This window comes from Mixia osmundae (assembly GCF_000708205.1).
Source record: "Mixia osmundae IAM 14324 unplaced genomic scaffold scaffold_9, whole genome shotgun sequence".
Classification (NCBI taxonomy): Eukaryota; Fungi; Basidiomycota; class Mixiomycetes; order Mixiales; family Mixiaceae; genus Mixia; species Mixia osmundae.
Window position 1 is genome coordinate 357958 of NW_014575555.1, and position 26373 is coordinate 384330.

Consider the following 26373-nt stretch of genomic DNA (forward strand, 5'->3'; position numbering starts at 1 on the left):
AGCGAACAGTCTGCTGGCCGTGCTCTCTATGAGTGCTCCTACATGACCAGAGGGGGTGATGAAGCCACAATGAGGTCAAAAATGCCTGCTAGAGTGCCAAGGACCTTCGACGGACATTGCGCGCGTTCTGGCACGTGCACGCGTTGATTGGCGATGATTTTGGTAAGACGTGGTCCCGCTATGATGCAGTCTGACGGCATTGTCGACTTCTGCCGGGCATGTCTGGACCATCTACATGATCCAGACAATCCTCTACCACTCGAATGGCTCGACGAGTCCTTGCTGCTCCGCAACACGTACATTGCTGAAAATGAGCAAGAGGATCACAAGACAGGCCGACGCTACAGGGTTGGCCAGCTCAACGAAACGCATACGCAGCAGCTCGACACGTTCAGAGAAGCCACGCTCGACGAGGGATCGGCTTCCTTGCAATTGACATTCTTCTTCGAGCCAGACGAGTCCGTCGAATCAGGCCGAGCTGTGTTCGCTCATTCGTCGCTGGCGTACTGCTCAGCAAGCATCTTGCATCATATCCACCTTGTGCTTCGCTATCAGCAAGAACTCTTGTCGCCACAGCAGGCGCACGATCGCGAGCATTGGCGTCTTTGCGCGCTCTATGGCGAACAGGACTGCCCGACTTGGCCAGAGGCAGGAACTATAGAGCAAGCCGAGCAGCGCTACAATGAGCTCGAGGCGAGCGGTCATTACAGCATGGAAGACTACTGGGGCGCCGGATCGGACGCTGGTACTACTAACGATGCACCCGATTCGAGTGATGATGCATTGACCGCCGCCTTCTTGAGCGCCCTCAAGAGCCATGCAGGTCCCTCAGCAGATCGCATGCATACTATTGCCAAAATACAAACGGCACTCGATCGAGCTCTAGAGCAGTTCTACACAGGCACCTAGAAGCGTCTAGCCCGTAAAGGCAGATTCGTCAATCTCCACCCCAAAGGTATCCGCTGCCATGTCTTTGACCTGCCGAGCGAGAAGATCCTCGAAACCTTCTTGCTTGCCACGGACTGCGCCATAGCTCCACTGTCGCACCTTGGTCAGCAGGAAGCCAATGTCGATGACGACGAGCGCAAGTCGGAAGCGCCAGAGTCGTAGCTTCTCGTTTGCATACGTCCGCAGGCCCATTTCGCGGAGAGATTGATGCGATAGCTTTGAGGTCGATTCGACGCCTACTGCGGCCCAATGCGCAAGTATGTTGATCCTGTTCGATGGCGAGCCCAGCCTCTGGTTGTTTGCTTGACACATACGCATCGTCCTCGTCACTGCTCCGTTATGGTCAGCGCAAAAGTCGTTTGAGCCAAAAGAACATACAAAAGATGAGCTCGCGGGGTATCAATTGTTCGTTTTCTAGCATGCTCTTGAGCTTCTCCTTGATATTCAGCTGTGCTTCGTATTCGGACCGTGTCTCTTGTAGCGTCTTCTTGCCAGGCTGCTTGCGGCTCAGTCGCGTCGGCTTGAGAAGCGTCGCAGTAGCCATCATGGAGCTATCGCCGACGCCCCACGATTTGGTGATCCGTTCGATGGTGTCCATGTCCATCACGAACAGACTGCGCCAAAACTCACTATACTGTTCTCTGAACTCTTCCCGCAGTGGGATGTATAGGCCGTGGTCGATCAAGACGATCTGAGCTCTCTTTGCGTGATCAGGATTCTGTCGGACCAGTACATTGCCCGGATGAGGATCGCAGTGTATCCAGCCCCACTTGAATGTCATGGCCGAGAAGATATCGAGCACGCTGTCCATGATTTCCTTGGGCTTGAGATGCATGTCTTCAATTGCTTGGGTATCCGTCAGCTTGCAGCCTTTGTAGAAGTCGGCCGTCATGACGCGCTCAGAGGTCCATTGCCAGTCAACTCGAGGTATGACTATCCTGCCTTTCAGGCTTGGCTCATCATCAAGAAATTTGGCCGTTTTTTCGGCGTTTCTTGCCTCTTCCATAAAGTCTACCTCGCGCCGCAGCTGGTTCGCCACGTAGTCTGCGACAAAGTACGCTGGTATGTCAAATATCTTCTCATAAGTCCACATGAGTGCTGCAGCTTGTCTCAGCTCGCGCACTAATCAATGACGAGCAAGGCACCTTTATAGGAGAAAAGGTCAAATTCCATCTGCTTCCGGATTGCAGGCTTTTGGACCTTGACTGCGACCTCCTTGCCGTCCTTTGTACGAGCGCGATGTACCTGAGCGATGGATGCCGACGCTAGTGCTTCATGATCGAAGTGTTCGAATGCATCTGTCGGCAGCACTCCAAATTGGTCTTTGAAGACAGCTTCGACTTCTTCGTACGTGATCTGAGGCGCTGCGTCAAAAATGGTCGCAAATGCATCTCTATATGGCTTGGGAAGAATTGCGGCCTGGATGCCGATCGATTGTCCCAGCTTGATGTACAGACCACCATTTGCGGTACAGATATGATGTATCCGTCTCGCGACGCGTTCATGCATGGCCGCTATCCCATCGATGTTGTCTTTGTTGAAGTGTAGCTTGTAATCTATTGCAATACACAGCGCGTTCCAGCCCGTGCGGAAAGATCGCCGCAGACCAGAAGCATAGAGAGTTCTATCGATGGTGTAGCCCGAAATGCCGATCGCAGTGACAGCGATTGCTGCGTTGCGCCATCGTTTGCTACGCGGTCTTGGTTGCGTGCTTGCTCGTCGTATGAAAGATGCTTCGAGTCGTCGATGCGACTGATGGCGCAACATGAACGGCCGACAATCTGTCGCAAAGTAAATGCGTCATTAGAGCGTGGGGCATACTGCAAATTCAATTTAAACATTCGGGAAATGGCGATGTCATGGCGACTAGACGCGACAACAGATCCGGTCGATTCCTGTCCTCTGATCCTGCTCCTCTCTGACCGTCGCCATGCTGCGACAACTAGTCTTGCTTGCAGCGTGTACATATGTGACTCCACACACAGTGCGGCTGCGCGCAATCGAGCGAAGGCCAGAATGGGCGGACAGAACGGCTTCTACACGAATGTCATTGATCGATCATTACTACATTCTCGACATCAAAGTTGGAAGGATTGACGAGCATTACTACTCACTGCTCGTCGATAGCGGAAGTGTCATCACCTTTATTGGTAGCAATTCGCAACAGCCTTATATTGGCAGTGCTACGTCATCAAAGACAGGCGAAAATTTTGACCAAGCTTTCCTGACTGGCGAGAGAGTGTCTGGCTTCCTTGTAAAGGATCAAGTGTGTGCTTCGTGCTGGATACCGCATGGGCTGAGACGGCAATTAGACGGAGATCTCTCCCGGTCTGATACTTCATCAGACCGACTTTGGCGTTGTCACACGAGCAGGGTCTCAGCCACTGACAGAACTGAGCACCGGTATCTTTGCGCTCGGTCGCCAAAATGGCTTGGCCTACAAAACAGGTAGTCCGACGCTCAATACCTGGTTGCGCGCAGCAAAGCTTCAAGATGTCATTCCGCGCAACTTGGTCACAATCGACCTCGCTGAGCCTGCTCTAACCTTCGGGCACGTCAACCTTGAAAATGCGATCGGCGAATTTGTATATCTACCTTGCGTCAAGCAGCGTTCTTGGACTGTGTTTGCAGCCATCCCTCAAATTGCCTTTGATGGCCCAATTTTGATCGACACCGGCTCGCCGTTTTTGACCTTATCAGAGATCGATATGAACGCGCTCATGATGCGTATAGACGGCTCAGAGATCGAGCCAATCAATCGGCTGCTGCTCATTCCAGTGGGAAAGCTGCCAGAGCCCCTGACGATCATTGTGCGTCTCTCAGACGGATGTTTTGTCTCCGGCTAAGCTTGCTTGACAGCTCGGCGACCGAGAGTTCACGCTTTCAGGTGAACAGCAACTGTGGTCAGACGAAGTGTCTCGCGATCAGTACGGCTTGAGATACACGATCTTCCAACAAAGCTCAGCAGTGGTCGATGTGGCTATCTTTGGTGCAAAGGTGCTACAATACTTCATCGTAGTCCTGGACGACGATAGAGCTCGGATCGGCTTCAGTGCTCGGCAATGAAGGCCGCTCGTGTGTCAGTGACGCTCCAATGGATTCTGTTGCGTGGCACGCAGCTGTTCGTTGCTTCCCGACCGGGCAATCACCTCGAGATAGGAGCATCGACACCCTTCCATCCAACGCCATCGATATGAAAAGTTTGCTCGTCCTGTCGCTGGTCTGCGCTCTGTTCCATGCACATGCTCACAAAGTCAGCCTGCGTGCTGTCGAACGCATGCGTGACTTGCAAGCAGGCGAATTGGTTGCAACGCCTATGTCATATCTAGAGCACTACTATCTCTTGAACATCAACGTCGGGCGATACACTACTGACGAACACTCTTACACCTTGCTCGTCGATACTGGTATCATGATCTCTGCGCCAAGCGCGGCGTTCCGCTGAAGTGTAATATGCACAGGCAGCTCTATCACGTTCTTTGGCACGAATCCTGCTCGACCATACGTAGCGAGTGCTAGCCAGATCAAATCTGATGCGACATTTGCTCAGACGTTCTTCACTGGTGAAAAGGTTGCAGGGACGTGGGTGCACGATCAGGAATGTCGCAATCATCTGAACAGACCCATGCTGACCGCGGCAGTAGACCGAAATTGCGCCTGGCCTGGTCATCCCCAACACTGACTTTGGCGTCGTCACAAAGGCTGGCACAACGAGCTTAACCACAACGAACGAGGGTATCTTCGCATTGGGCCGACAAGGAGGCGCCATGGTCGAGACAGGACGGACCACATGCGAAGCCTGCAGGACTTGGATGTATTCCGCGGTCGAAGAGGGCCTGTTGTGGGGCAACGTCATCACTATCGATCTCGCAGAGCCAGCTTTGACTTTCGGTCGCGTCAATCTAGAGCATGCGAGCGGTACGCCCGTCTATGTTCCCTGCGTCAAACAGAGCCATTGGGCGATACGCGCCAGCATACCTCAGATCGGCTTCGCTGGCCTATCGGTCGTCGATACGGGGTCACCCTTCCTGACGCTTTCAGATGCGGATATGCAGGCCCTCATGCGTCGCATACCGGGCTCGAAGATTGAGCCTGTCAATAGTGTTCTGCTTGTTCCGGTAGCTCACGTGCTGCAGCCGCTCACGATCATCGTGCATATCTCGCAGTCGGTCGCAGACGCCTGGCTGATGCAATAAAGCAGATTGGAATGCGCGAATTCGTCTTGACAGGTGTGCAGCAGCTCTGGTCAGAAGACGCTCCACGTGATCGGTACGGCTTCAGATATTCCATCTTCCAACGCGCGACTCTGCCTGGACGGGCCGCTATCTTTGGTGCCAAGCTACTCAAGCACTTTATCGTCGTACTTGATGACGACAATGGGCAGGTCGGCTTCTCCTCTCGTGCGACTATGTAGCGTACGCCGCAGCGTCGCGCAAAGCTATTACTCGTCCTAGCAAATCTACCTCTCCGCGGCTCATCGCGACTTTCGTACTGTGCGCATTGCGACGAGGAGCCCCAACAGATTTGTACGAAATCGAGCAACGCGATATCTCTGCTGAGACGATGCGCAATTGGTTGCCGCATTTGCTCTCTCCTGTCGAGGTTTCATGCATGATGACGCGTCACTACCTCCTTACGAGCAGCCGCTCATTGATCAGCGATACTCCTCTCTCCACGCGGCAGTATGCAGATCCTCGTATGGCTACTGTTCGCAGTCAACGTCTATGCTCTCAAAGTCAACTTGCGGGCCATCGAGCATAAAGGCCAGATCACGAGAGAATCGCGTGCCACCATGCTGGCTCGTGCTCGTTTTCATTATGTCATCGATGTCGGCGTTGGTAAATATGACAGTCACTGGTACACCTTGCTCGTCGAAAGTGGCAGCTGGATGACTTATATCGGCACTGATCTCCGTCAACCATACATCGGGAGCGCATCGTCGCACCAGACAAACGTGACATTCCAGGCAAGATATGTCACAGGCCAATTCGTGTCTGGCGTGTGGGCACAGGATCAGGTCAGTGAGCATGCCTTTTTGCTCAGCCGGCTGAGTCTGTAAGCAGACAATGATCGCACCCGGTCTTGTCGTGAGAAATACGCATTTCGGCATTGCAACAAGAGTTGGGCGCAACAGCCTGACGACCGCAGACTCGGGAATGTTCGCTTTGGGGCCACAGAGCGGTCTGGACATTCAGACGGGCAGCCGGGGACTCAGCACATGGATGACTGCTGCCACTAGCGAAGGTGTCATTCCAAATAACATTGTTACCGTCGACCTCGGCGAGCCTTCGCTCACGTTTGGCCACGTTAATCTCGAAAATGCTGTCGGTCAACCGGTCTACCTGCCTTCGATTGGCGCGATGTACTGGATCGTTCAGATGTCTTTCCCTCAGATTGCGCTCAACGGGCCAGTGCTTGTCGATACAGCCGCAGCTTATCTATCACTCACACCGGCTAGCATGCAAATCTTGATGAGTCAAATCCCGGGCTCGAGATTGGATACAACCTTCGATCACCTCCTGCTGATACCATATGGCCGCACACTCAAGCCGTTCACAATCGTGGCGCGTCTCTCGCTCTGGTCTGCGTTGCCCCTGACTGATGCAATTCGGTACAGATTGGCGACCGCGAATTTGTGCTTTCTTCCGAGAAGCAGTTCTTAAACCAACCATATCTGCGAGAACCGCCGGGATTTCGGTACTCAATCTTCCATCAAATGGGATACATACCGAAAGGCGTTGGGGCTATCTTTGGTGGCAAAGTGCAGAAGCACTTTGTCATCATTCTTGATGACGACAAACACCGAGTCGGCTTCGCCGCCCGCACAGAGCCGTGAGGCGGAGTACCTTTGATTGACGACCATTGCAAAATCAGTTGCGCATCGATGGAGTCTGCGTTCGTTTCGGACCTTACCTGTACGATGCCATCGAAGCATATTGGTATGACAGTGAACGACATGCCCGGCCACAACGCAGAAAAACCCGTCGCTTGTTGCGTCACTTTTCTGGGTCGGGCTGCAACGTTGTCACGCCGACCCTCTTTTGCCCGGAACGAACAGGCGATGCTTGGCTCTCTTGCCCAGTGTGCAGTAATTCTGGTCAGAAGACGCTTCACGTGATCGGTACGGCTTCAGATATTCCATCTTCCGACGCGCGACTCTGCCTGGACGGGCCGCTATCTTTGGTGCCAAGCTACTCAAGCACTTTATCGTCGTACTTGATGACGACAATGGGCAGGTCGGCTTCTCCTCTCGTGCGACTATGTAGCGTACGCCGCAGCGTCGCGCAAAGCTATTACTCGTCCCAGCAAATCTACCTCTCCGCGGCTCATCGCGACTTTCGTACTGTGCGCATTGCGACGAGGAGCCCCAACAGATTTGTACGAAATCGAGCAACGCGATATCTCTGCTGAGACGATGCGCAATTGGTTGCCGCATTTGCTCTCTCCTGTCGAGGTTTCATGCATCATGACGCGTCACTACCTCCTAACGAGCAGCCGCTCATCGATCAGCGATACTCCTCTCTCCACGCGGCAGTATGCAGATCCTCGTATGGCTACTGTTCGCAGTCAACGTCTATGCTCTCAAAGTCAACTTGCGGGCCATCGAGCATAAAGGCCAGATCACGAGAGAATCGCGTGCCACCATGCTGGCTCGTGCTCGTTTTCATTATGTCATCGATGTCGGCGTTGGTGAATATGACAGTCACTGGTACACCTTGCTCGTCGATAGCGGTAGCTCGATCACCTATTTCGGCACCAATCCCCGTCAACCGTACATTGGTAGCGCGTCGTCGTACAGGACGAACATGACCTTCCAGCAAAGCTTCAAATCAGGAGAATTCGTTGCTGGTGTGTGGGCACAAGATCAGGTCGGTCACCAGTCAATCTTGTGCACGTTACTGCTGAACACGTTCGCAGTAGACTATGATTGCACCCGATCTCGTCCTGAAAGCGACACACTTCGGCGTCGCTACGAGAGTCGGCCCTGACAGCCTCACGACAGCTGACACGGGCATGTTTGCACTGGGTCCGCAAAGCAGTCTTGACAGACACACGCGCAGCGAACTGTTCAGCACCTGGATGACTGCCGCCACCGATGCAGGGGTGATCCCGCAGAACATTGTCACTATCGATCTCGGCGAGCCCTCGCTTACGTTTGGCAGGGTCGACCTTGAGAATGCGATCGGCGAACCGGTCTACCTGCCTTCGATAAGTGCGGCGCACTGGATCGTCAACATGGGCTTTCCCCAGATCGCACTGTTTGGACCGGTTTTGGTCGACACGGGCATGGCATATCTGTCCTTCCCGGCGGCGGCCATGCAAATTCTGATGGGGCAGATACCCGGCTCCAAAATCGACTTGACCTTTGATCGCCTCTTGCTCATACCGTCTGGCTTTGTACTGAAGCCGTTCATGATTGTGGCGCGTCCCTCAGCTTTGCACATAGTTCAGGATCTGATGCGATTCGATACAGATCGGCGCACGCGAATTCGTTCTGTCTTCTGAGCAGCAATACCTAAACCAACCAAATTTGCCGGAGCCGCCGGGCTATCGATACTCGATCTTCCATCAGATGACGAATATGCCAAGAGGTGTCGCCGCTGTCTTCGGTGGCAAAGTGCACAAGCACTTCATTGTTATTCTCGATGACCACAAAGAGCAAGTCGGTTTCGCCGCCCGCATAGACTCGTGATGAGGCAGTTGCATTCGGCATGCAGCGTACCACTATTGCAGGAACGCCTTCGACCTATCGAGGATGAGGTCAGCATAACGGCGGTTGACCTGCGTAGTACGACGTTGCAGCTGAGCTGCGGCAGCGATGACAATCTAATACCAACGCAGAAACCGTGGCCAGTGACAGCCCTCTTCTGGTTGCGGTGACAACGCGTTGCAATGCCAATCTGTCCTTCCCATCCTGAACTCCTTCCTATCGTGCAGCGAAGCGACATGAACGTCGCTTTGTTTCTTGCCTTCGTTGCGGTCAGCGTTCGTGCGCATAGGGTCGACTTGCGCGCCGTCGAGCGCTTCCAAGGAAGCCCTGTAATCGGAGATTCGCATGCGACTGCGCTGGTATATGAGGACTTTCACTACGAGATCGATGTCGGAGTGGGTAAGATCGACGATCACTGGTATACTCTGGTAGTCGACAGCGGCAGCTACATCACATTCTTCGGCACGAACCCCAAGCAGCCCTACATCGGCAGTGCATCGCAGGTCAAGACAACGACGGGCTGGAGACAGAACTTCATATCGGGACACGCTTACGGCGGTTTGTGGGTCCGCGATCAGGTATGCAGCTTGTATAGCCTGTGAAGCCGTCTGACATGGAAGGCAGACGATGATCGCGCCCGATTTCGTCGTTGGCAGCACTGACTTTGGCGTCGTTACCAAAGTTGCCCAGAAGGACTTGACTGTCACGGATACTGGCGTCTTCGCACTGGGTCCACAAGCTGGCCTAGAAATGCAGGTCGGTAGCGACAGATTCAGCACATGGATGACTGCTGCGACCGACGCAGGCGCCGTTGCGCAGAACGTCGTCACCGTCGACCTCGGCAGACCGTCGCTCACTTTTGGCTATGCCGATCTCGAGAATGCGGTCGGCGTTCCCGTGTACGTGCCTTGTCTCGAGGAGGAAAGCTGGCTCGTTCAGGCCAGTATTCCGGAATTTGCGTTTAGCGGGCCCGTGTCGATCGACATAGGAGCACCGATGTTTGCTCTTGAGCCGGCTGACATGCAAAAGATGATCAAGCGCATACCCGGCTCGCGCCTTCAACAGGAGTCGAACATGCTCATAGTCCCGTCGAAGCCACTGCCGAAGGATTTGACGATCAAGGTGCGTTCCAAAGCTGCTTGTGCTTGGATTGTCTGAGGATTGAGATAGATTGGCGCGTTCACGTACGTGTTGTCTGGTCAGAAACAGCTTCTGGGCGACGGCACTGGTCGAACAGCAGACGGCTCGGTATTCTCGATCTTTCAACAGATAGAAGGCATTGAATCTGTGTCGGGAGCCAAGGCTATCTTAGGCGCGAAAGTTCTCCAGCACCTCGTCGTAATCCTTGATGACGATAAGCATCGGATTGGCTTCTCCGCCCGAAGTGAGACGTGATCGTCGCATGTCCAGGAATGCATTCTTGCATAGGTTGTCTTTGCGCTGTTCATCGAACTAGGATCCTTCCCTGGCCATTGATCAACAGCGAGTCTGCCCGAATCAGGTAACAATGGTCGGCATGCAATAAGATGACGGTCTCGCATCAACGCAACGCGCAAAACCGTCGCTAGTCACATTGCCATGCCATTGGGTGTTCCCATGCGGGCTTGTCAAGTCAATGCTGGAAACGCGAGGCTTCTTGCGCCCTACTGGACATCGAGATGAAGGCAGCGGTACTTCTGACGCTGGTGGCTGGGGTCTATGCTCGAAAGGTTAGCTTGCGTGCTGTCGAGAACTTCCACGGAAGCCCAGTGACCGGAGATTCGCGCGCGACGAGCATGGTTTACGAGGATTTCCACTACGAGCTCGATGTCGGAGTGGGCAGAATCGATGACCACTGGTATACTTTGTTCGTCGATAGCGGGAGCTATATCACCTTTATTGGCACCAATCCCAAACAGCCGTACATCGGCAGTGCTTCGCAGTTCAAGACGACCGCAGCATGGCAGCAGACGTTCGTATCGGGTCAGAGCTACGCTGGCGTGTGGGCTCGAGACCAAGTGCGTGTCGCGATCGCTCGTGCGGACCATCGCTAATAATCTGAGCAGACCATGATCGCGCCCGACTTTGTTCTGGGTAACACTGACTTCGGCATCGTCACCAAGGTAGCACAAAAGGATCTGACTGTGACCGACACTGGCGTCTTCGCACTGGGCCCACAAGCTGGCTTGGAAGTGCAGGTTGGTAGCAGTAGATTCAGCACATGGATGACTGCTGCGACGGATGCAGGCGTCGTTCCGCAGAACATTGTTACTGTCGATCTCGGCGATCCATCGCTGACTTTTGGCTATGTCGATCTGGATCACGCCGTCGGCAGTCCGGTATACGTGCCTTGCCTACTGTCAGAACTTTGGCTCGTGAAGATCAGTATACCGCAAATCGCGTTTACTGGGCCTATGCTGGTCGACACGGGCACGCCCTTTGTCAATCTCACGCCAGATGACATGCAGAAGTTGATGAAACGCATACCGGGCTCGAAGCTTTATGCGGGCACCAACCTGCTGCTTGTCCCAACTAGCCCTTTGCCAAAAGATCTGACAATTCAGGTCGGTTTTTTGCTCTTACTCGTGCTGCGCTAGTCTCAAGCATATCGGGATAGTTTGGTGCCTTCAGCTTCGTCTTGACAGGCAAGAAGCAGATCCTCGGTGAGGGAACAGGACGAGACCGAGACGGCAGAGTACTGTCCATCTTTAAACAGATGCCCGGTGTATCGGGGGGCGCCAGCATCATCTTTGGCGCAAAGATCCTCCAACATCTCGTCGTAGTCCTTGATGACGACAATCACCGTATTGGTTTCGCCGCTCGAAGAGAACAGTAGGCTCAGCGTGATTCAGTGTATACCTCTGCCTAGTGAAGCGCTCACCCGTCGGAGCGAATTGCGCAATTGAAGCGCTGAGTGGTCGGCGTGACGCCGTACCGCATTTGCAGAGTCGCATGAGCAACGAGTGGCATAGGATCGAGGATTGTGCACCCAAGTCCGCTTAATACGCCGCTTTTGCACGACGGTCAGGGTGCTCTCGACATGTGTCGTCTTGCCGACTTATTCCGCTTCTTGGGGAGACAATTCTATCCTGGCTCTGCAAACCGCCGAGATGAAGGCAGGAGTGCTCCTGGCGATCGCAGCTGATTGCTATGCTCACAGAATTAATCTGCGCACTGTTGCACCATTCAGCGATAGCGAGGTGATGAGAGAATCGCACGCGACGAGCGTGGTCTACGACAGTGTCCACCATGTCATTGACGTCGGGGTCGGAAGGATAGTGTACGACCACTGGTATACGTTGCTCGTCGATAGCGGGAGCTAGCTCACTGTGTATGGCACCAAGCCCCAGCAGCCGTATATTGGCAGTGCGGCCCAGGTCAAGACCAAGGCAACGTGGAAACAAGCCTTCCTATCGGGTGGAGTCTTCTCCGGGAAATGGGCTCGAGATCAAGTCGATGGCTTGAGAATGTGAGATGTGCTGCTGATACTTTGTGAAGACCATGATTGCGCCCGATCTGGTTTCAGCAGCACAGAATCTGGGGTTGTCAAAAAGACCAGTACAGGCAGCGTGACGACCTGGCATGCTGGCATCTTCGCACTTGGTCCGCAAGCCGGACTGAAGGCTCAGATAGGCAGCGACAGATTCAGCACTTGGATGAACCAGGCGACTAGTGCGGGTGTCGTTTCAAGCAACGTCGTTACTAACGACCTTGGCGGACTGTCACTTACATCGGTGCATGTCGATCTGGATACCGCTGTCGGCAAGCCAGTATCTGCCTTGTCTTGAGGCTGAGAAATGGCTCGTCAAGATTGGGTTGCCGCAGATTGGCTTCAACGGACGTATGCTAGTGGTCTCGGGCGCTTCGCTGTTTCTTCTCAGGCCGGCGGACATACAAATGATGATGAAGCGCATACCGGGCTCAAAGATTGTGGAATACACAAGCATCTTACTAGTTGCGGCTGACCATTTACCGAAGGTCTTGACATTTGTGGCGCTTCTCTCGTCATTGTTCGCGCTTCACTAGACTGAAGAATATCGGGACAGATTGGCAATCTGGAGTTCGCTTTGGAAGGCGAGAAGCAGCTCATGGGTGCGGCGACGAAGCGAGATTGGCACTGTCTTGTGTACACGACCTTTCAACAGATTGAAGGTATGCCGCAGGGCACTGGCGCGATCATGGGCTCAAAGGTGCTTCAACACCTTATCATCGTGCTCGACGACGACAAGCATCGCATCGGCTTCGCTGCTCGCAAGTGACTGTAGACATCTTGAACAGCTTTACTTGGAAAGTTGTTTAGATTCATTTGGCTCTGCAAGACGAGCAAGGTAGGTTTCTCGTGCATTCGGCGTGACGCGAATTCCTTTATGAAATTGCAATAGCAGACTGCATGCAGTGACGCCAAAGGCTCGCCTCGACGCGGAGACTCGTCGCTAGTATCGTCGTCACTCGAGTGCGCGTCCTGGCAACGCGTTGCCCTGCCAAATCATTCTATCCATCATGGCATTGCGATTCTCCTTCCTGTCCGCAAGCTGACGAAATGAGGACGGCCGTGCTGCTGACGCTTGTGGCTAGCGCCTCTGCTCGCAAGGTCAGTTTGCGCGCTGTCACAAACCCGCGAGAGAGTAACATCGTCATCAACTCGCGCGCGACGAGTTTGGTTTACGACGATGTCCACTATGTCATGGATATCGGCGTGGGCAAATACGACGTCCATTGGTATACGCTGCTTGTCGATACCGGCAGCGAGCAGACGTTCTTCGGCACGAGTCCAAGACAGCCATATATCGGCAGCGCTTCGCAATCCAAGACAACCGCAACTTGGACACAAGCCTTTGTGTCGGGCGATTACTATTCTGGTCTTTGGGCACGAGACCAAGTCGGTGACCTGACTTTCCTTATCTTGCTGCTCACGATTCAAGCAGACGACGATTGCGCCCGGTCTGGTCTTGGGAAGTACAGACTTTGGCATCGTGACAAAGATTGCACCGGGCAGCGCGACGCTCTTGGAGACTGGCGTCTTTGCTTTAGCTCCTCAGGCTGGCCTGGAGCAGAAAGTAGGTAGCGACAGATTCAGTACGTGGATGACCGCCGCGGCTGACGCTGGCGTCGTGCCACAAAACATCGTTACCATCGATCTCGGAGAGCCATCGCTCACTTTTGGCCATGTCGATTTGGAGAACGCTGTCGGCACGCCGGTATACTTGTCTTGCCTCGAGGCTGAGAGATGGCTCGTCAAGATCAGTATGCCGGACATCGAGTTCGATGGGCCCATGTTGATCGATACAGGCGCACCACTTTTCGTTCTGACGACAGCGGACATGCAGAAGATGATACAGCGCATACCAGGCTCAAAGATCCTAGAGGGCAGCAGGATTCTGCAGATTCCGAGCGACCATATACCGATGGACTTAACATTTGAGGCGCGGCTTCCGCTTTGACTGGCGCTCGCAGAGCTGATGCATCTGAGACAGATTGGCAACCTCAAATTTGTGCTGCCCGGCGAGAAGCAGCTCCTAGGCGCGCCGACGAGACGGGATTTCCACGGACTTGTGTTCTCGATCTTTCAGCAGATTGACACCATGCCGGATGGCGCTGGCGCTATCATGGGCTCAAAGGTCCTTCAGCATCTGATCGCTGTATTCGACGACGACAACCAGCGAATTGGTTTTGCCGCTCGCAAGTGATCGTAGGCCTCGAATTCGATCAGCGTTGTATCTTTTTCATTCGATTTGTGCTCGCTCTGTTCATCATGTGAGGACGAATTATAAGTGGCCGGCGGGCATGCTACAGCAGCAAAGCTGCACGATCCCGAAAGCAATGACCGGCCTGCGGTTGGTGATAGGCCGCTATAGCTACGGATCACTCCGTCAATTGCATCGCTGCTTTGTCAAGCCGTGTCCAAGGCGTTGCCGCGCCGACGCCATTCTGCTCTTGCAAGCCTGCTTATTCTGCTAGCTTTGCAGACTGTTGAGATGAAGGTCGGAATACTCTCGACGCTGGCAGCTGCTTGCTATGCTCGCAAAGTCAATCTACGCACAGTAACGCCATTCCGCGACAGCGAGGTCGCCGTAGAATCGCGCGCAACCAGAATGGTGTACGACGATGTTCACTACGTCATGGACATCGGCGTAGGCCGAAATGATGAACACTTGTACACGCTGCTCGTCGATAGCGGAAGCTACCTGACTTTTTTCGGAACAAATCCCAAGCAGCCATACATTGGCAGTGCTTCGCAGATCAGATCAACGGCAACTTGGACTCAAGGCTTCCTGTCGGGCGAGGCGTTCTCCGGCTTTTGGGCTCGAGACCAAGTCGGTGCCTAGCGATCGATGTTTTGACTGCATTAAGGCCGCGTGTAGACAATGATTGCGCCCAATTTGATTTTGGGCAGCACGGATTTTGGCGTCGTCAAGCAGATCAGGACAGGCAGCACGACGAGCGGATACACTGGCGTCTTTGCGCTTGGTCCGCAAGCGGGGCTCGACGGTCAGATGAAGAGCGATACATTCAGCACGTGGATGACCGGTGCGACTGATGCAGGTATTGTCCCACGAAATGTCGTTACTATCGACCTCGATGAGCCTTCGCTGACTTTGGGCTACGTCAATCTGGACAACGCTGTTGGGGAGCTTGTATATCTGCCCTGTCTCGAGGCGGAGAGTTGGCAAGTAAAGATCGGCATGCCGCAAATCGGATTCGATGGGTCGATGATAGTCGACACAGGCGCCCCACTCTTCATACTTACGCCGACGGCTATGCAGATGTTGATGAAGTATATACCTGGTTCAAAGCTCGTGGAGGGAACCAGGATTCTACTGGTCCCAGCTGACCATCTGCCGAAGGATCTGACGTTTATGGCCCGTCTTTCATCTTTGCTCGCGCTTCGCTGGGCTGATGCATTTTCGGGACAGTTTGGCAACCTAGAATTTGTACTGCCAGGCAAAGAGCAGCTTCTAGGCGCGGCGACAAGACGGGATTGGCACGGATTCGTATTCTCCATCTTCCAGCAGATTGCAGACATGCCGGCCGGCGTTGATGCGATAATGGGCAGCAAGATCCTTCAGCACCTGATCGTTGTGCTTGACGACGACAATCAGCAGATCGGCTTCGCCGCTCGCAAGAGAACGTGAACATCCGTTGCGACTAGAAATCAAAGCTTTTGTTCATATCCTCGTATAAACAGTCTTTCATACCCGTGGGCATCAGAGGCCCTCCGTTGTCTTTCTGCACGATATAACGGAATGGCATCTCTGTTGATTCATGCTGATTGAATTCTATCGTTGGATGATCGATGAAGGGAATCTGATCGAGTGTGAGGCCGTCTTCGACGCATAGCTTCGTCACGCCAACGGCAGTGTCTGTGGTCATCTGAATCTCCCGCAGATGCCGCCCTGGGAATCCCAGTCGGCGCAGCTCTCCGGTACGATCCAGAGGAGGATCATTGCCGAGGATGCCGCCAAAGAGGAAGACATCGAAATGAGCAGCATCAGCGGGCGAAAGCGCCTGAGGTGCTCGAGGATCAAGCAGGCACACTTTCGACTTGGGTATGTCGTGGTCAGCTAGATAAGCCTCAATCTTCGTTGTCGACGTCGCATATGGGCTGCTCGACGGCGCGGCTCAGCACAATAACGTGTCAAAGCTAAGTCATGCTCACCTGTGGGGATTGGTCGCGTCGGTGGCTTTGCGCGCATCAAGCTGCTTGGTCAAGTAGGTCGCTGAGTGGTCCGAAAGATTGGAGAAGAGGACGCTTGAAGTGTGCTCTCGCTGTGAAGACGAGATTGATCCGGCTACGAGCTGTAGCATATGAGCATATTCGAGCACGATCCAGATTGGCAGAGCTTCTGGCGTCGACTCCTGCCCTTCCATGTGCTCTGCTGGGCATGTCAGTCCGTCGATATGTACTCTCTGAGCTGCCTACCTATCGCAAAGATGGCCATGCTGCCTTGTGTGACAGCGGAAATGCGCAGAGAAGCAAAGAACATTTTCCAACGCGACCTTGCGCTTCGCTTGAGGCGCCAAAGGTGGAGGCTGCTGCTCCCCCAAATTGGCCAGCGAAGCTCAAAGAATGAGTGCGACAGGCTTCTCGGAGGGCAGCAACAGTCCTACGAAGGCACGGGAGCGCACAGCGAGCGGTGTCACCCGCCTCATCCGGACACAGCATGTCGCAAGACCTCGACGTCATTTACTGCTCTATTTCTTGCTCAAGACGAGCGAGGGCAGGGAGCGATTGATGAGAGCCGTCCAGTACTCTCTCCGACTCTATATATGGCTCGTCACGCGCCGTCGACCTGCTCGCGCAACAAAGGCAAGCCTTCAAGGCTCGCGTACCGCAAGACTGCTATTCGCTGTGTCCGTGCTCAGCACGACCCGCAAAGTCCTTGCGCTCTTCGAGTTTCTACGCCCGCTCGCAGAGCTACGCAAGCATGCAGAATCTCCTGCACCTCCTCTGACCCCACTGGCCACCACGACCTCTGTCCGGATGACGCCGGACTCGCAAGGCCCCTTCGCGCTAAGGTTAGCAGAGACGTGGCTCTCGCTCTTGCTGTCCGTCTTTGACGATGTCGAGTGCTTCGGGCGACTCGGTCTTCTCGCACGACCTTACAGTGATCGAGCCGCTCGCCTGGCCGATGTCGCCTGGCTCGGATTGTCTGTACTTGGTCTTTGGCAAGTCCAGGGCGAGCGCGGCGAGACGTGGCGCAGAGGAAGATTGATCCGACGTCAGATGATCGATGGCGAAGTCGAGGCTCGGGCGAGTATGGAGCAAGCCGCCGCAGACGGCGACCTGGATGACGAGCTACGCTTCGAGCTAGAACGTTTCGAACTGGAGCGTATACGACGAAGCAGAGCCATGTTACGCAATTTAAGAGATCGACTCTCCTGGCTCTGGTGGGAGCGCGCTCGTTTGCTGGGCGATCTCGTCTTTGCCTGTACGTCTTGTGCCTATCTCAAGTCCGTATCCTAACCTTCCAAGCAGTCTACGAGGTGTTTGAGCTGCAATCCGGCTCAGAAGGCATCCGAGCACTCAGCGGCTGTCTGTCAAGCTGGATCGGTGCAAGACAGGTCTGGTCAGATGCAAGGATTTCGGTCTCTCAGCGCTCAAGATGACTGAAAGACTGAGACACACACACACATACACGAGACCATCAGTGCCAATGTATGTTCCCAGTTCTGTTGAATCGCATGCACGACCTCGAGGCAGGAGACTCGGCTCAAGAAACGTCGGTGTAGATCATGTTGTTTCGAATTCATACGCGCTTTGTTTGATCGTCACATGAAAGGTATCCAAGCTCGCCAGCCCGTCTTTGGCTGCACGAGTTCCCCTCGCACGTTTCCCTGACCAGTCTCGAGCTGCGTACGAGCTTCAGCAAGCTCTGCTTCGAGCTTGGCGATCTGCGCTAGGTAGTTCTCTGCTTGATACTTTGCGTCGAGCGACATCTGCAGCAGCGAGAGCGCATAAAACGCGATACTGCCAAGCGCAAGAGCTTGTAGGATCGGCGGTAGCAGGTCCCGGTAGAAAAGTCTGTGTCGACTCGGTTGTGCTGCTGGTGTTGGCGATGGTCGATTGGCTTTTGACGCTCGAGGCCTCATGATAGTGGCAGCTGCGCCCGTAGAGGTCGCCCTGTCTGCAAATGTAGGGCGTTCGGCTATCACATCATCGAGATGTCTCGGGAACTCTCCTGCATGAGCAAGTCATGGGCCTCCTTTCGCGCATGGACAGCTCGCTAAGGCGCACCATTGTCAGCGAGCTCGCCTTGCTCGCGCATGGAAGAAAGATCGCGATGATGATGATCGGAATGGTCTGGCGTGCTTCGCCGTTTGCTCGTCTCTGGTCCTAGCTCCATCGGGAACTCGCCCGAATCTGACATCTCGCCCCGCTCGTGCCTGAATCCTCGAATGAGCTTGCACCTCGTGAGGTGTATATCGGCTCACACAGTCATGATATCCTCGCGCGATGAGGGCGCATGAGCAGGCGTGTCGTAGCCGACATGCTCTCTGTGGTGTGAGTAGCGTGATGCGCCTGACTCGGCCGCTCGAGGCAGCTCGCCAGAGTCATGACGGTGGTCATCGTCTTGTTCGAGCTCTTCGACCGTGCGACCAGTTCGCGGCTGCAGGCGATTGCTCGATGTGTGGAGGAAGGAGAGCCTGATGAGCTCTGTCTGTCGGGCGAGCCGCGCCGGTCTGCTCAGAGCAACATACATTCCTTGCAAACGCCGCGAATCCGGGGAGTTCGCGCCGCGCGAAGAGAGCTGGAGCCAGAGATTTTCTCAGTTTCGTCACACGGCAGGCGGCAGGCCTAGAATCCTTGGCGCCACCCTGATCATGAACTCAGTCGTGACACTCAAGACAGCCAGCTGTCCCAACCTCAACGAGCTCAGCAAGACATGACGCAGCGGCACCTTTTGTTCTGCTCAACGCATACTGTGAGCAGCCAGAAGTAGGCACAGACCAAACATGGAGACAAGGGACATCGATGCTCGCCCGAGTGCGACGCTCAATTATACAGACGAAGTCGACTTTGCCAGCTTGAGCGATGCTTCGCCGACCAAAGCTCGCTTGTCAAGCACAAGCGCGCGCTCTTCTAGTTGGCATTCGACCAAGCCAACTGCCACAGGACCGTCAAACAGGCTCAGGAGCTACTTGCGCTCGACATGGCGCGAAGTCGTGCGAGATCGGAAAGTTTATCTGATGGCAAGCTGTGCTTCCTTCGGAGGCATGCTCTTCGGCTGGGACACTGGCCTCATTGGCGGCGTACTGTCCATGGCTTCCTTTCAGCGCTCTTTCAATCTGAACGCGAAAGACTCCAAAGCTTTTGCTCGCACGACTGGCGACATCGTCTCGAGCTTACAGGCAGGCTGCTTCTTTGGTGCCCTCATGATCACGCCACTCTGCTCTACACGCTATGGCAGAAAAAAGGCCATCATCCTTGCTGCGCTCGTCTTCTTGCTGGGCAGCGTTCTTCAGACGCTTGCCGGCATAAGAGGCTCAAGCTCTCTAGCACCACTGTACGCAGGGCGTGCCATTGGCGGCTGGGGCGTCGGTGCCATCAGTGCCGTCGTACCTGCGTACATATCCGAGAGGTGAGCCTCTGCCTCAACTTGCGAGCTGTGCCTGACCTGATTGACGCGTCAGTTCGCCAAGATCGATTCGAGGGAGGACGACTGGCATGATGCAGCTTTTTAATGTCACGGGCATAGCGATAGCCTTCTGGATCAACTATGGCAACAATCTGCACTTTGACAAATATAACCCCTCGATGTGGCGGCTGTCTTTTGGCCTCCAAATTATACCTGTGAGTTTTGCTGACGATTGGCCTTTTGCTATACTAGTGCTGATAAGTCCTGCAGGGCATGATACTGCTCATCGGCATGCTGTTCCAGCACGAATCGCCAAGGTGGCTGTGCGAACGAGGCCGAACAGCTGAGGCTCGACATGTACTAGCATCGCTCAATCGGCGCTCGCAAGACGACCCTTACGTCTCACAGCAGCTCGATGACATCCTCGATAGCTTCAAAGGTCGCACACGACTATCGCTGTTGGGTCAACTGCGCGCAATGGGCGAATCACGCACCATCCTCTACCGAAGCCTCGCTGGCGTCTTTTTCATGTGGGCTCAGCAATGGACCGGAACGAGTATGTAATATCGGCGCAACCGCAGTCTGTACTGATGATAGTACAGATGCACTCAACTACTATTCACCTCGTGTCTTCCAATCACTCGGCATCGTCGGCACAACAAACTCACTCTTTGCGACAGGCCTCTACGGCATCGTCAAAGTCATCTTCACCCTCTTGGTGCTCCTCATTGCGATAGAGCAAGCTGGTCGCAAGCCCTGTCTCATCTTTGGCGGACTCGGTCAAGCGGCTTGCATGTTCTATATAGGCATCTAGTCAGTCATTGCCAGGCGCTGTGCTGCTTCAATGACTGACTTGCAAGCAGCATCCGATTGTCACACAGCTCCGAATCATCAGATGCCACTCCTCCCACTCACCTCACAGCAGGCGCCTACGTCGCCGTTGTCGCCATCTTCCTCTACGTCGTCTTCTACTCTATGGGTTACGGACCGATTCCCTGGGTTCTTTCAGCCGAAATTGCTCCCAATCACACCAGACAGTGCGCACTCAGTCTGGCCGTCATGACACAATGGGCGATGAATTATACCATTGCCAAGATCACACCCATCATGCTCGATACGATCAACTATGGCGCGTTCCTACTCTTCGCCGGCTGTTGCGTCTTCATCACGCTCATCGTTATCTTCTTCCTGCCCGAGACTCGCGGTCTAAGGCTCGAAGCTATGGCCTCTGTCAGTATTCGCTCATACTTCCCCTGACCTGCGCTGACAAGCATGCCCAGGCTTTCGAAGGCAACCTCGTCAGACGCTCTCTTCAAGACACGCCGATCATACGTCGTTGCATCAGTCGCAAAGCATGAATTTCAAGTTGAACGTGTTGTTGTCTACCACTGCTCGCTGCCTGCATATCGCTTTGCGCTTGCATAGAGTGAAGCTGACGTACCATGCGAAAGATCTCGAGGCAACGGAAAAGCACTGATATATAATTCTCGCGGCTATGCGTATGCCAGACGGGCGAGGTATGTGGGCGGAATTTGTGATCGAATGCGAGCCGCGCAGAGCACTCGCGCTCGAGTCTCTGCACAGTCTGCAACTCGCTGGTTTCATGCAACAACAGAGTGATGGGAGCTCAGGTAGAGCTCATGTAGAGCCCAGACGAGTGGCTTGTTCATTATTGACGATGGTGAGTTTCTTGCCATTCTTGAGTGCCTGCTTTGTCGCATAACCGTCCTTGACGAGCTTGTCGGCGCCCATCTCGGCTGCTTTGATCATGGCATTGCCCAAGAGTTTGGTGTTGATCTCTACGCCCGAGCTGAACCTAGCCAGGACATAGTGACAGAAAGGGCCAAATGCTTTCTCTAATATGCGGCTTTCGGGTCGGCCGCCATCGATTTGGAGGTATCCGGGTCTGAATATGATTGTTTCTGTGTAGCCTAACTCTGCCAGACCTTCCTCCGTCAGACCCTTGCTTTTGGGATCTGCAGAGCGATCAATTAGCGAGAGGCGACGCTCACAGACCGTCGCTCACACAGGAACGGCGAGCTCGAGGAGCTGCCGGCAGAGCTGCAGTAGATCACTCGCTCTGCCGACGCCGTCTTGGCTGCTTTCGCACTTTCAAGCACATCTGCAGCACACCATCAGTTCATCGCTCGAGATCCTCTCGTGACGTACAGTGCCGGTCTATGCGCTCGAAGTTAGCTGCACTGCCTGCTTTTGCTCTCGTCGTACCGAGTGTGATGATCACATTGGCAGCAGAATGTGAGTCGAGGCCAGCTTGGGGAATTGAGTCAAAGTCGATAGAAGTCGACTTGAACTTGTCGTCGCTGACATGCAAAGCCTTCCCTTGTCGGACGGGACAAATGATCGGGGTAAGGCTGCTCTGGATACTGGCTCTCAGGACCTGACGGCCCACTTCGCCCGTCGAGCCAAGGAGAATGGTCGCCATCGAATGAGGCAACGTGCAATTCGAGAAACGCGTACGGTCTACGTCTTTGCGGGAATTTCAATGGCAATCGTCAGGGAGCAAGCACATGATGATTAGTTTTACAACAGTACGCGATCCTAGGCATGCGTTGCATTCTTTGCTAGCGAGAGATCTTCAGGTACCATGGCACAGGCAGCGAACCGATGCTGGAGACTGACGGGTCACGGGAGGGCAGCAGAGCCCGCATGCTTTGCGGGAGCATGCGGATGATGGTGTGTTCTAACTGTCTGCGCTACTGAGCAGGATGGACTATCGCGCATACGCTGCGAGAGCCTGGTTGTGGGGAATGGGGTCGTGGCAGCTGGCAGCGAGCGCGAAAAGTCGCGACTGGCTAGATTCGTTGTCGCCGTCACCGACAAACCCTACATGGACAATGAGCGAGCTCGCAAGATCCTTGGCGATCTTGCGGGTCAGCTCCCCACAAAGGCGTCTATAGATCATATCGAGCGACAGCGGATCGATGCCAGAGTCGCTGAGCAGAAGATTCGAAATCAACGCTTTCTACGCAAAGCCAAGCGACGCTCTGGCACTTCGAGCCTACATCAGGCTGATAATGACTTTCGCCGCGGCACAAAGCATACGAATGACATACTCCATAGCGATGCGGTAGACTTGCCTGAGCTCGATGCAGATGGTCTCCCCATCATCGAAGGTGAACAGGTCCTGCCCGACTCGTTCTTTCGTACGCCGACGGTGGATGAAGGCATTAGATTGTCAATTGCCACTCCCGAAGGTCTCGTCCAGCCGCAGAAGCGACAGCTGCTCAAACGTCTAGGCGCGCACAGACCCCATCTCAGATCGCGCAAACGCGAACAGGCCAAGAATGACAGACCGAGCTTTGAAGTGCCCGATGCTGTAGCAGAAGAAGATGAGGATCATCTTGCTCTGCCAGAAACCGAAGGATCGGGTGCTACGACGCCAGATCCGCTCGCAAGCACAGGCGGAGAGCTGACGCGCGTTTCTTCGCACATCTCCCTTCAATCCGTCGCGTCCATAGAATCTACAACGAGCACACTGCCAGACGCAGGCACGACCAACGTCACGCCTCCTGGATCCGATCTCAATCTTGCCCTCGCTCGGATCGACACGCCCAATGAGCCTGTTCAAGCAGTCGCGCCTGCTCAAGGCATCACTGCCGTGGACTATGCTGCTAATGCAAGTGCCAACGTTGAGGCCGGCCAGGACGCGGAAGGAGACAGCGATAGCGATGATGACCTGCAGCGTAGTCTGACGGTCGATCAGAGTCCAGAGCAGCGCAAACGGCATCACCTCAGACAACTGAGCAAGCGCAGCGCGAAGCCTGCCACTCGGCAGCGATTGGCCAAGACACATTCGTTCGAGAGTCTGAAGAGCGAAGCCATGCCTGATGCTGGTCATCAGTTGCGAAGGCGGATGACCGATCTCGGCAAGTTGGCTCAGCACACTCCGCTCAAGCGACGCGTCAAGAAAAGTCCAGCAGGATCGGGCATAGAGAAGCTCAGCCAGGTGCTTGTCGAGGCTGGTGTACTAGACGAGGAAGGCGAAGTCACGGAGATCGACGTGCTCTACGAGAATCAGCGCGGGATGGTCGTCTTCGGTCAGACAAAGTTCAGTCCGAACCTGCTCTTCCAGCTCGATCCATCATCTTGGAGCAACGCAACCCTCAAAAATACGCCCTATACACCCGTAGACTTTCCACTGCCCAATCCGACCTGGTCCTGGGTCAACCCGACTTGGTCAATCGACATGACAGGCGATGTCGATTACCATGGTTGGCAATACGCCATACGTTTCCGTTCGGGCAAATGGCGGGGCTGCCCTGACGTCTGGCGATCTTTCGTAAGACGCAGGAGATGGTTCAGGACGAGAAGGAAGCAGCCCACGCTCGAGCTCGAGAAGAAGCCGGCTGGCGAGGTCTACGCGCCGCCCACAGATCTACCTCAAGCCGACATGTCAGAGGCGGAGAAGAACAGCTGGGCGGAAGGTCAGACGGGCAAGCAGCTCGTCTGTCTGCTTCCGCAGAGCTTGCAGCATATGCTCGTCAAGCGCGCGCAGGAGACGACAGACGAAATCGCTCAACCTTGGCTCAGCTCAGCCGATGTCAGGCAGCGCATGTCCGAAAGCGATCACGGCTTTGCCTATCTCTATCCGACCGTGATCGGCGAACTCAACCTCAGACGGGCTTGCAAAACGCTCGCACATACTTGCTCGCTCGACCGACATCGGCTCAAGCTATGGAAGATCTGGCTCCGCGACGAAGAGGCAAAGGAAGTCGAGCTTCCTGATCTAGTAGATGCATTCGAGCTTATGCGACAGAAAGTGAGCTCTTTCGTAACTCATTTCCACTCGAGCTGATCGGCTTGACGATAGCTTGATGCCCTGCTGCTTGTCTTTGACTACAACACGACACGCCGCGCGTTCCTGCAGCTTGTCAAGCGCCGTGCAACGGAGGAGGGCGTCGCTGGTAGTGAAGAGCTTTGCCAGACCATCGATGATTTGGCAGAGAGCATCGCACGCGAAGCTGACGATTCGTTGCCGTTCGACTCGCTCATTCCACTTGACCACCCGCACCCACACGCTTGATCTATTGCTGATGATCGGGGAACAGAGCTGCAAACTCGTTCGCTTCCTCTGCCATCTCCTCTGCCGATCTTCGCCGTCTGGCACTGTCGTCAATCTTGAGCGATTCGACGCGAAGCTGTGCTTCATGCTCATCCTTCAAGCTCCCTTCTGCCTGCTCGAGTTCGTCGTACACTCTGTCTGTCTCGCCGCCAAAGTCGAGAGCCCTTCGCGGAATGAGATGCACGTGGACGTGCGGCACTGCCTGACCACGCGTCAGCACTTCTGTAGGTTCGATAGATCGATGTTGTTGTTATGCACTCGCCTGACTGTCCTGCATGCTTACCATCTTGTACTGCAAGATTGACAGCCAATGCGCCCAGATGGGACTCGAGCCGCTTCAGGACTGTCTGAGCACTCGAGAAGAGATCGTACACTTCGTCATTGGTCAGATCTGCGAGCCTCGGAACGCATCGTTTGGGCACGAGCAGAACGTGGCCCTTTGTCAGCGGACTGATGTTGACGAGCCCGAACGACAGCCTGCTTCTGTAAAATACTTGGCCGGTCACGTCAAAGGTCGAGAAGCGCAGCATCCGCAAGAGCGCCTGCTGCCCGCCGGGGCGCGACGTCGCGTGGTTTTATCAATCCGATTGAACTGTTCGTGCTCGGGTCTAAGCTCCATCTCGATCCGGTCGACCCTCCTTCGAATCGCTACAATGTCGTGCGCAGATTGTTTCAAGGGATACATGCTCGATGGCGAGCCTCGCGGGAGTATGGTCGATATCGGCGGAGTGCAAGCTTACTCGACCCTCCCGGCGAAAGGCGACGCAAAGGCAGGCACCGCCATCGTCATTGCTACCGACATCTTCGGCCTAGCCGTCAAGAATCCCAAACTTCTCGCTGATCGCTTCTCTGATGTTCTCGGTGTTGCTGCCTACGTGCCAGACCTGTTCGAAGGAGATTTCCCGGGCGTCAACGTCAAGCTGATCGAGAAACCTATCAGCAAGGAGAGCATGCTCACCAAGATTGTCGCAAACGGAAAGATGATCACATCGTTCATGACCGAGATTGGACCTCGATGGGTCATGCGACACTCGCAGGGCAAGCTGACGCCAATACACACTCGATTTCTGAAAGCTCTCCGGGCCGACAAGGGCATCAGCAAGATTGGCGAGGTTGGCTACTGCTACGGTGGTGTACAGAGTATCACCATGGCCGGCATGGACCCTCCCCTCATCGATGTCGCCGTGGCCGCTCATCCGGGCAACACGAGCAAAGACATGTTTGAAAAGATCAGAGTGCCTATCCTCTTTGTGGCCGCAGAAGAAGATATGACGTTTGGCGAGCCTGTTCAGAAGATGGCAAAGGAAGTCCTAGCTGCCAACAAGGTGCCTGCGCAGTTTGAACGCTGTACGTCTCTCTCGTTGCAATCGATCCACGCTGATCCCCTGCCCGCAGATATGGGCTGCTGTCATGGCTTCGCAGCTCGACCAAATCTGGCCGACAAAGAGATCAAGGTCGCTTTTGAAGCTGCCAATGAAGCCATTGCCGCCTTTTTCCAGAAGCATCTGACATAGTCGTCTGTAAATTTGGGTAGGCATATGTCAGCACACATCACATATAACACATTGCATGTC

General features: G+C 54.6%; 15 protein-coding genes across 15 annotated transcripts; 10 read left to right on the plus strand and 5 right to left on the minus strand.

The window, feature by feature from the left end:
• Nucleotides 1-183: 183 nt before the first annotated feature.
• L969DRAFT_52404 (uncharacterized protein) lies at nt 184-909 on the plus strand (the record flags this gene model as incomplete). The annotated part of the gene is made up of 1 exon (XM_014710748.1): nt 184-909. The coding sequence occupies one exon, from the start codon at nt 184-186 to the stop codon at nt 907-909; it is 726 nt and encodes a 241-aa protein (XP_014566234.1).
• A 6-nt stretch (nt 910-915) lies between these two features.
• Nucleotides 916-2715, minus strand: L969DRAFT_52271 (uncharacterized protein; the record flags this gene model as incomplete). The annotated part of the gene is made up of 3 exons (XM_014710749.1): nt 916-1277; nt 1327-2046; nt 2094-2715. The coding sequence occupies 3 exons, from the start codon at nt 2713-2715 to the stop codon at nt 916-918; spliced, it is 1704 nt and encodes a 567-aa protein (XP_014566235.1).
• A 277-nt stretch (nt 2716-2992) lies between these two features.
• L969DRAFT_19137 (uncharacterized protein) lies at nt 2993-4014 on the plus strand (the record flags this gene model as incomplete). Its single annotated transcript, XM_014710573.1, has 3 exons — nt 2993-3214; nt 3261-3758; nt 3808-4014. 3 exons carry the CDS (start codon nt 2993-2995, stop codon nt 4012-4014), a joined length of 927 nt encoding a protein of 308 aa, XP_014566059.1.
• Nucleotides 4015-4141: 127 nt separating this feature from the next.
• Nucleotides 4142-5144, plus strand: L969DRAFT_52340 (uncharacterized protein; the record flags this gene model as incomplete). The annotated part of the gene is made up of 3 exons (XM_014710750.1): nt 4142-4355; nt 4410-4534; nt 4593-5144. 3 exons carry the CDS (start codon nt 4142-4144, stop codon nt 5142-5144), a joined length of 891 nt encoding a protein of 296 aa, XP_014566236.1.
• Nucleotides 5145-5707: 563 nt separating this feature from the next.
• On the plus strand, nt 5708-7150 carry L969DRAFT_89628 (uncharacterized protein). Its single transcript, XM_014710751.1, has 2 exons — nt 5708-6512; nt 6566-7150. Exons 1-2 carry the CDS (start codon nt 6015-6017, stop codon nt 6782-6784), a joined length of 717 nt encoding a protein of 238 aa, XP_014566237.1. The 5' UTR covers nt 5708-6014; the 3' UTR covers nt 6785-7150.
• Nucleotides 7151-7754: 604 nt separating this feature from the next.
• On the plus strand, nt 7755-14964 carry L969DRAFT_96187 (uncharacterized protein; the record flags this gene model as incomplete). The annotated part of the gene is made up of 18 exons (XM_014710752.1): nt 7755-7817; nt 7870-8370; nt 8423-8611; nt 8683-8802; nt 8887-9237; nt 9284-9781; nt 9830-9997; nt 10324-10656; nt 10705-11202; nt 11256-11470; nt 11667-11904; nt 11989-12107; nt 12165-12333; nt 12685-12893; nt 13046-13521; nt 13601-14061; nt 14113-14277; nt 14494-14964. The coding sequence occupies 18 exons, from the start codon at nt 7755-7757 to the stop codon at nt 14962-14964; spliced, it is 5244 nt and encodes a 1747-aa protein (XP_014566238.1).
• Nucleotides 14965-15003: 39 nt separating this feature from the next.
• Nucleotides 15004-15771, plus strand: L969DRAFT_52435 (uncharacterized protein; the record flags this gene model as incomplete). Its single annotated transcript, XM_014710753.1, has 1 exon — nt 15004-15771. One exon carries the CDS (start codon nt 15004-15006, stop codon nt 15769-15771), a length of 768 nt encoding a protein of 255 aa, XP_014566239.1.
• A 7-nt stretch (nt 15772-15778) lies between these two features.
• On the minus strand, nt 15779-16578 carry L969DRAFT_629248 (uncharacterized protein; the record flags this gene model as incomplete). The annotated part of the gene is made up of 3 exons (XM_014710754.1): nt 15779-16241; nt 16296-16512; nt 16560-16578. The coding sequence occupies 3 exons, from the start codon at nt 16576-16578 to the stop codon at nt 15785-15787; spliced, it is 693 nt and encodes a 230-aa protein (XP_014566240.1). The 3' UTR covers nt 15779-15784.
• Nucleotides 16579-16706: 128 nt separating this feature from the next.
• Nucleotides 16707-17746, plus strand: L969DRAFT_96190 (uncharacterized protein; the record flags this gene model as incomplete). Its single annotated transcript, XM_014710755.1, has 2 exons — nt 16707-17568; nt 17616-17746. 2 exons carry the CDS (start codon nt 16707-16709, stop codon nt 17744-17746), a joined length of 993 nt encoding a protein of 330 aa, XP_014566241.1.
• Nucleotides 17747-17908: 162 nt separating this feature from the next.
• Nucleotides 17909-18840, minus strand: L969DRAFT_96191 (uncharacterized protein; the record flags this gene model as incomplete). Its single annotated transcript, XM_014710756.1, has 3 exons — nt 17909-18318; nt 18375-18523; nt 18572-18840. 3 exons carry the CDS (start codon nt 18838-18840, stop codon nt 17909-17911), a joined length of 828 nt encoding a protein of 275 aa, XP_014566242.1.
• Nucleotides 18841-18935: 95 nt separating this feature from the next.
• On the plus strand, nt 18936-21168 carry L969DRAFT_89643 (uncharacterized protein). The gene is made up of 6 exons (XM_014710757.1): nt 18936-19719; nt 19772-19931; nt 19987-20272; nt 20319-20529; nt 20580-20946; nt 20997-21168. The coding sequence occupies exons 1-6, from the start codon at nt 19094-19096 to the stop codon at nt 21072-21074; spliced, it is 1728 nt and encodes a 575-aa protein (XP_014566243.1). The 5' UTR covers nt 18936-19093; the 3' UTR covers nt 21075-21168.
• On the minus strand, nt 20866-22159 carry L969DRAFT_104928 (uncharacterized protein; the record flags this gene model as incomplete). Its single annotated transcript, XM_014710758.1, has 4 exons — nt 20866-21104; nt 21158-21692; nt 21743-21838; nt 21886-22159. 3 exons carry the CDS (start codon nt 22157-22159, stop codon nt 21355-21357), a joined length of 708 nt encoding a protein of 235 aa, XP_014566244.1. The 3' UTR covers nt 20866-21104; nt 21158-21354.
• A 405-nt stretch (nt 22160-22564) lies between these two features.
• L969DRAFT_96194 (uncharacterized protein) lies at nt 22565-24760 on the plus strand (the record flags this gene model as incomplete). Its single annotated transcript, XM_014710759.1, has 2 exons — nt 22565-24496; nt 24548-24760. 2 exons carry the CDS (start codon nt 22565-22567, stop codon nt 24758-24760), a joined length of 2145 nt encoding a protein of 714 aa, XP_014566245.1.
• Nucleotide 24761: 1 nt separating this feature from the next.
• L969DRAFT_96195 (uncharacterized protein) lies at nt 24762-25329 on the minus strand (the record flags this gene model as incomplete). The annotated part of the gene is made up of 2 exons (XM_014710760.1): nt 24762-24997; nt 25062-25329. 2 exons carry the CDS (start codon nt 25327-25329, stop codon nt 24762-24764), a joined length of 504 nt encoding a protein of 167 aa, XP_014566246.1.
• Nucleotides 25330-25452: 123 nt separating this feature from the next.
• L969DRAFT_19153 (uncharacterized protein) lies at nt 25453-26313 on the plus strand (the record flags this gene model as incomplete). Its single annotated transcript, XM_014710574.1, has 2 exons — nt 25453-26146; nt 26195-26313. The coding sequence occupies 2 exons, from the start codon at nt 25453-25455 to the stop codon at nt 26311-26313; spliced, it is 813 nt and encodes a 270-aa protein (XP_014566060.1).
• Nucleotides 26314-26373: the final 60 nt, after the last annotated feature.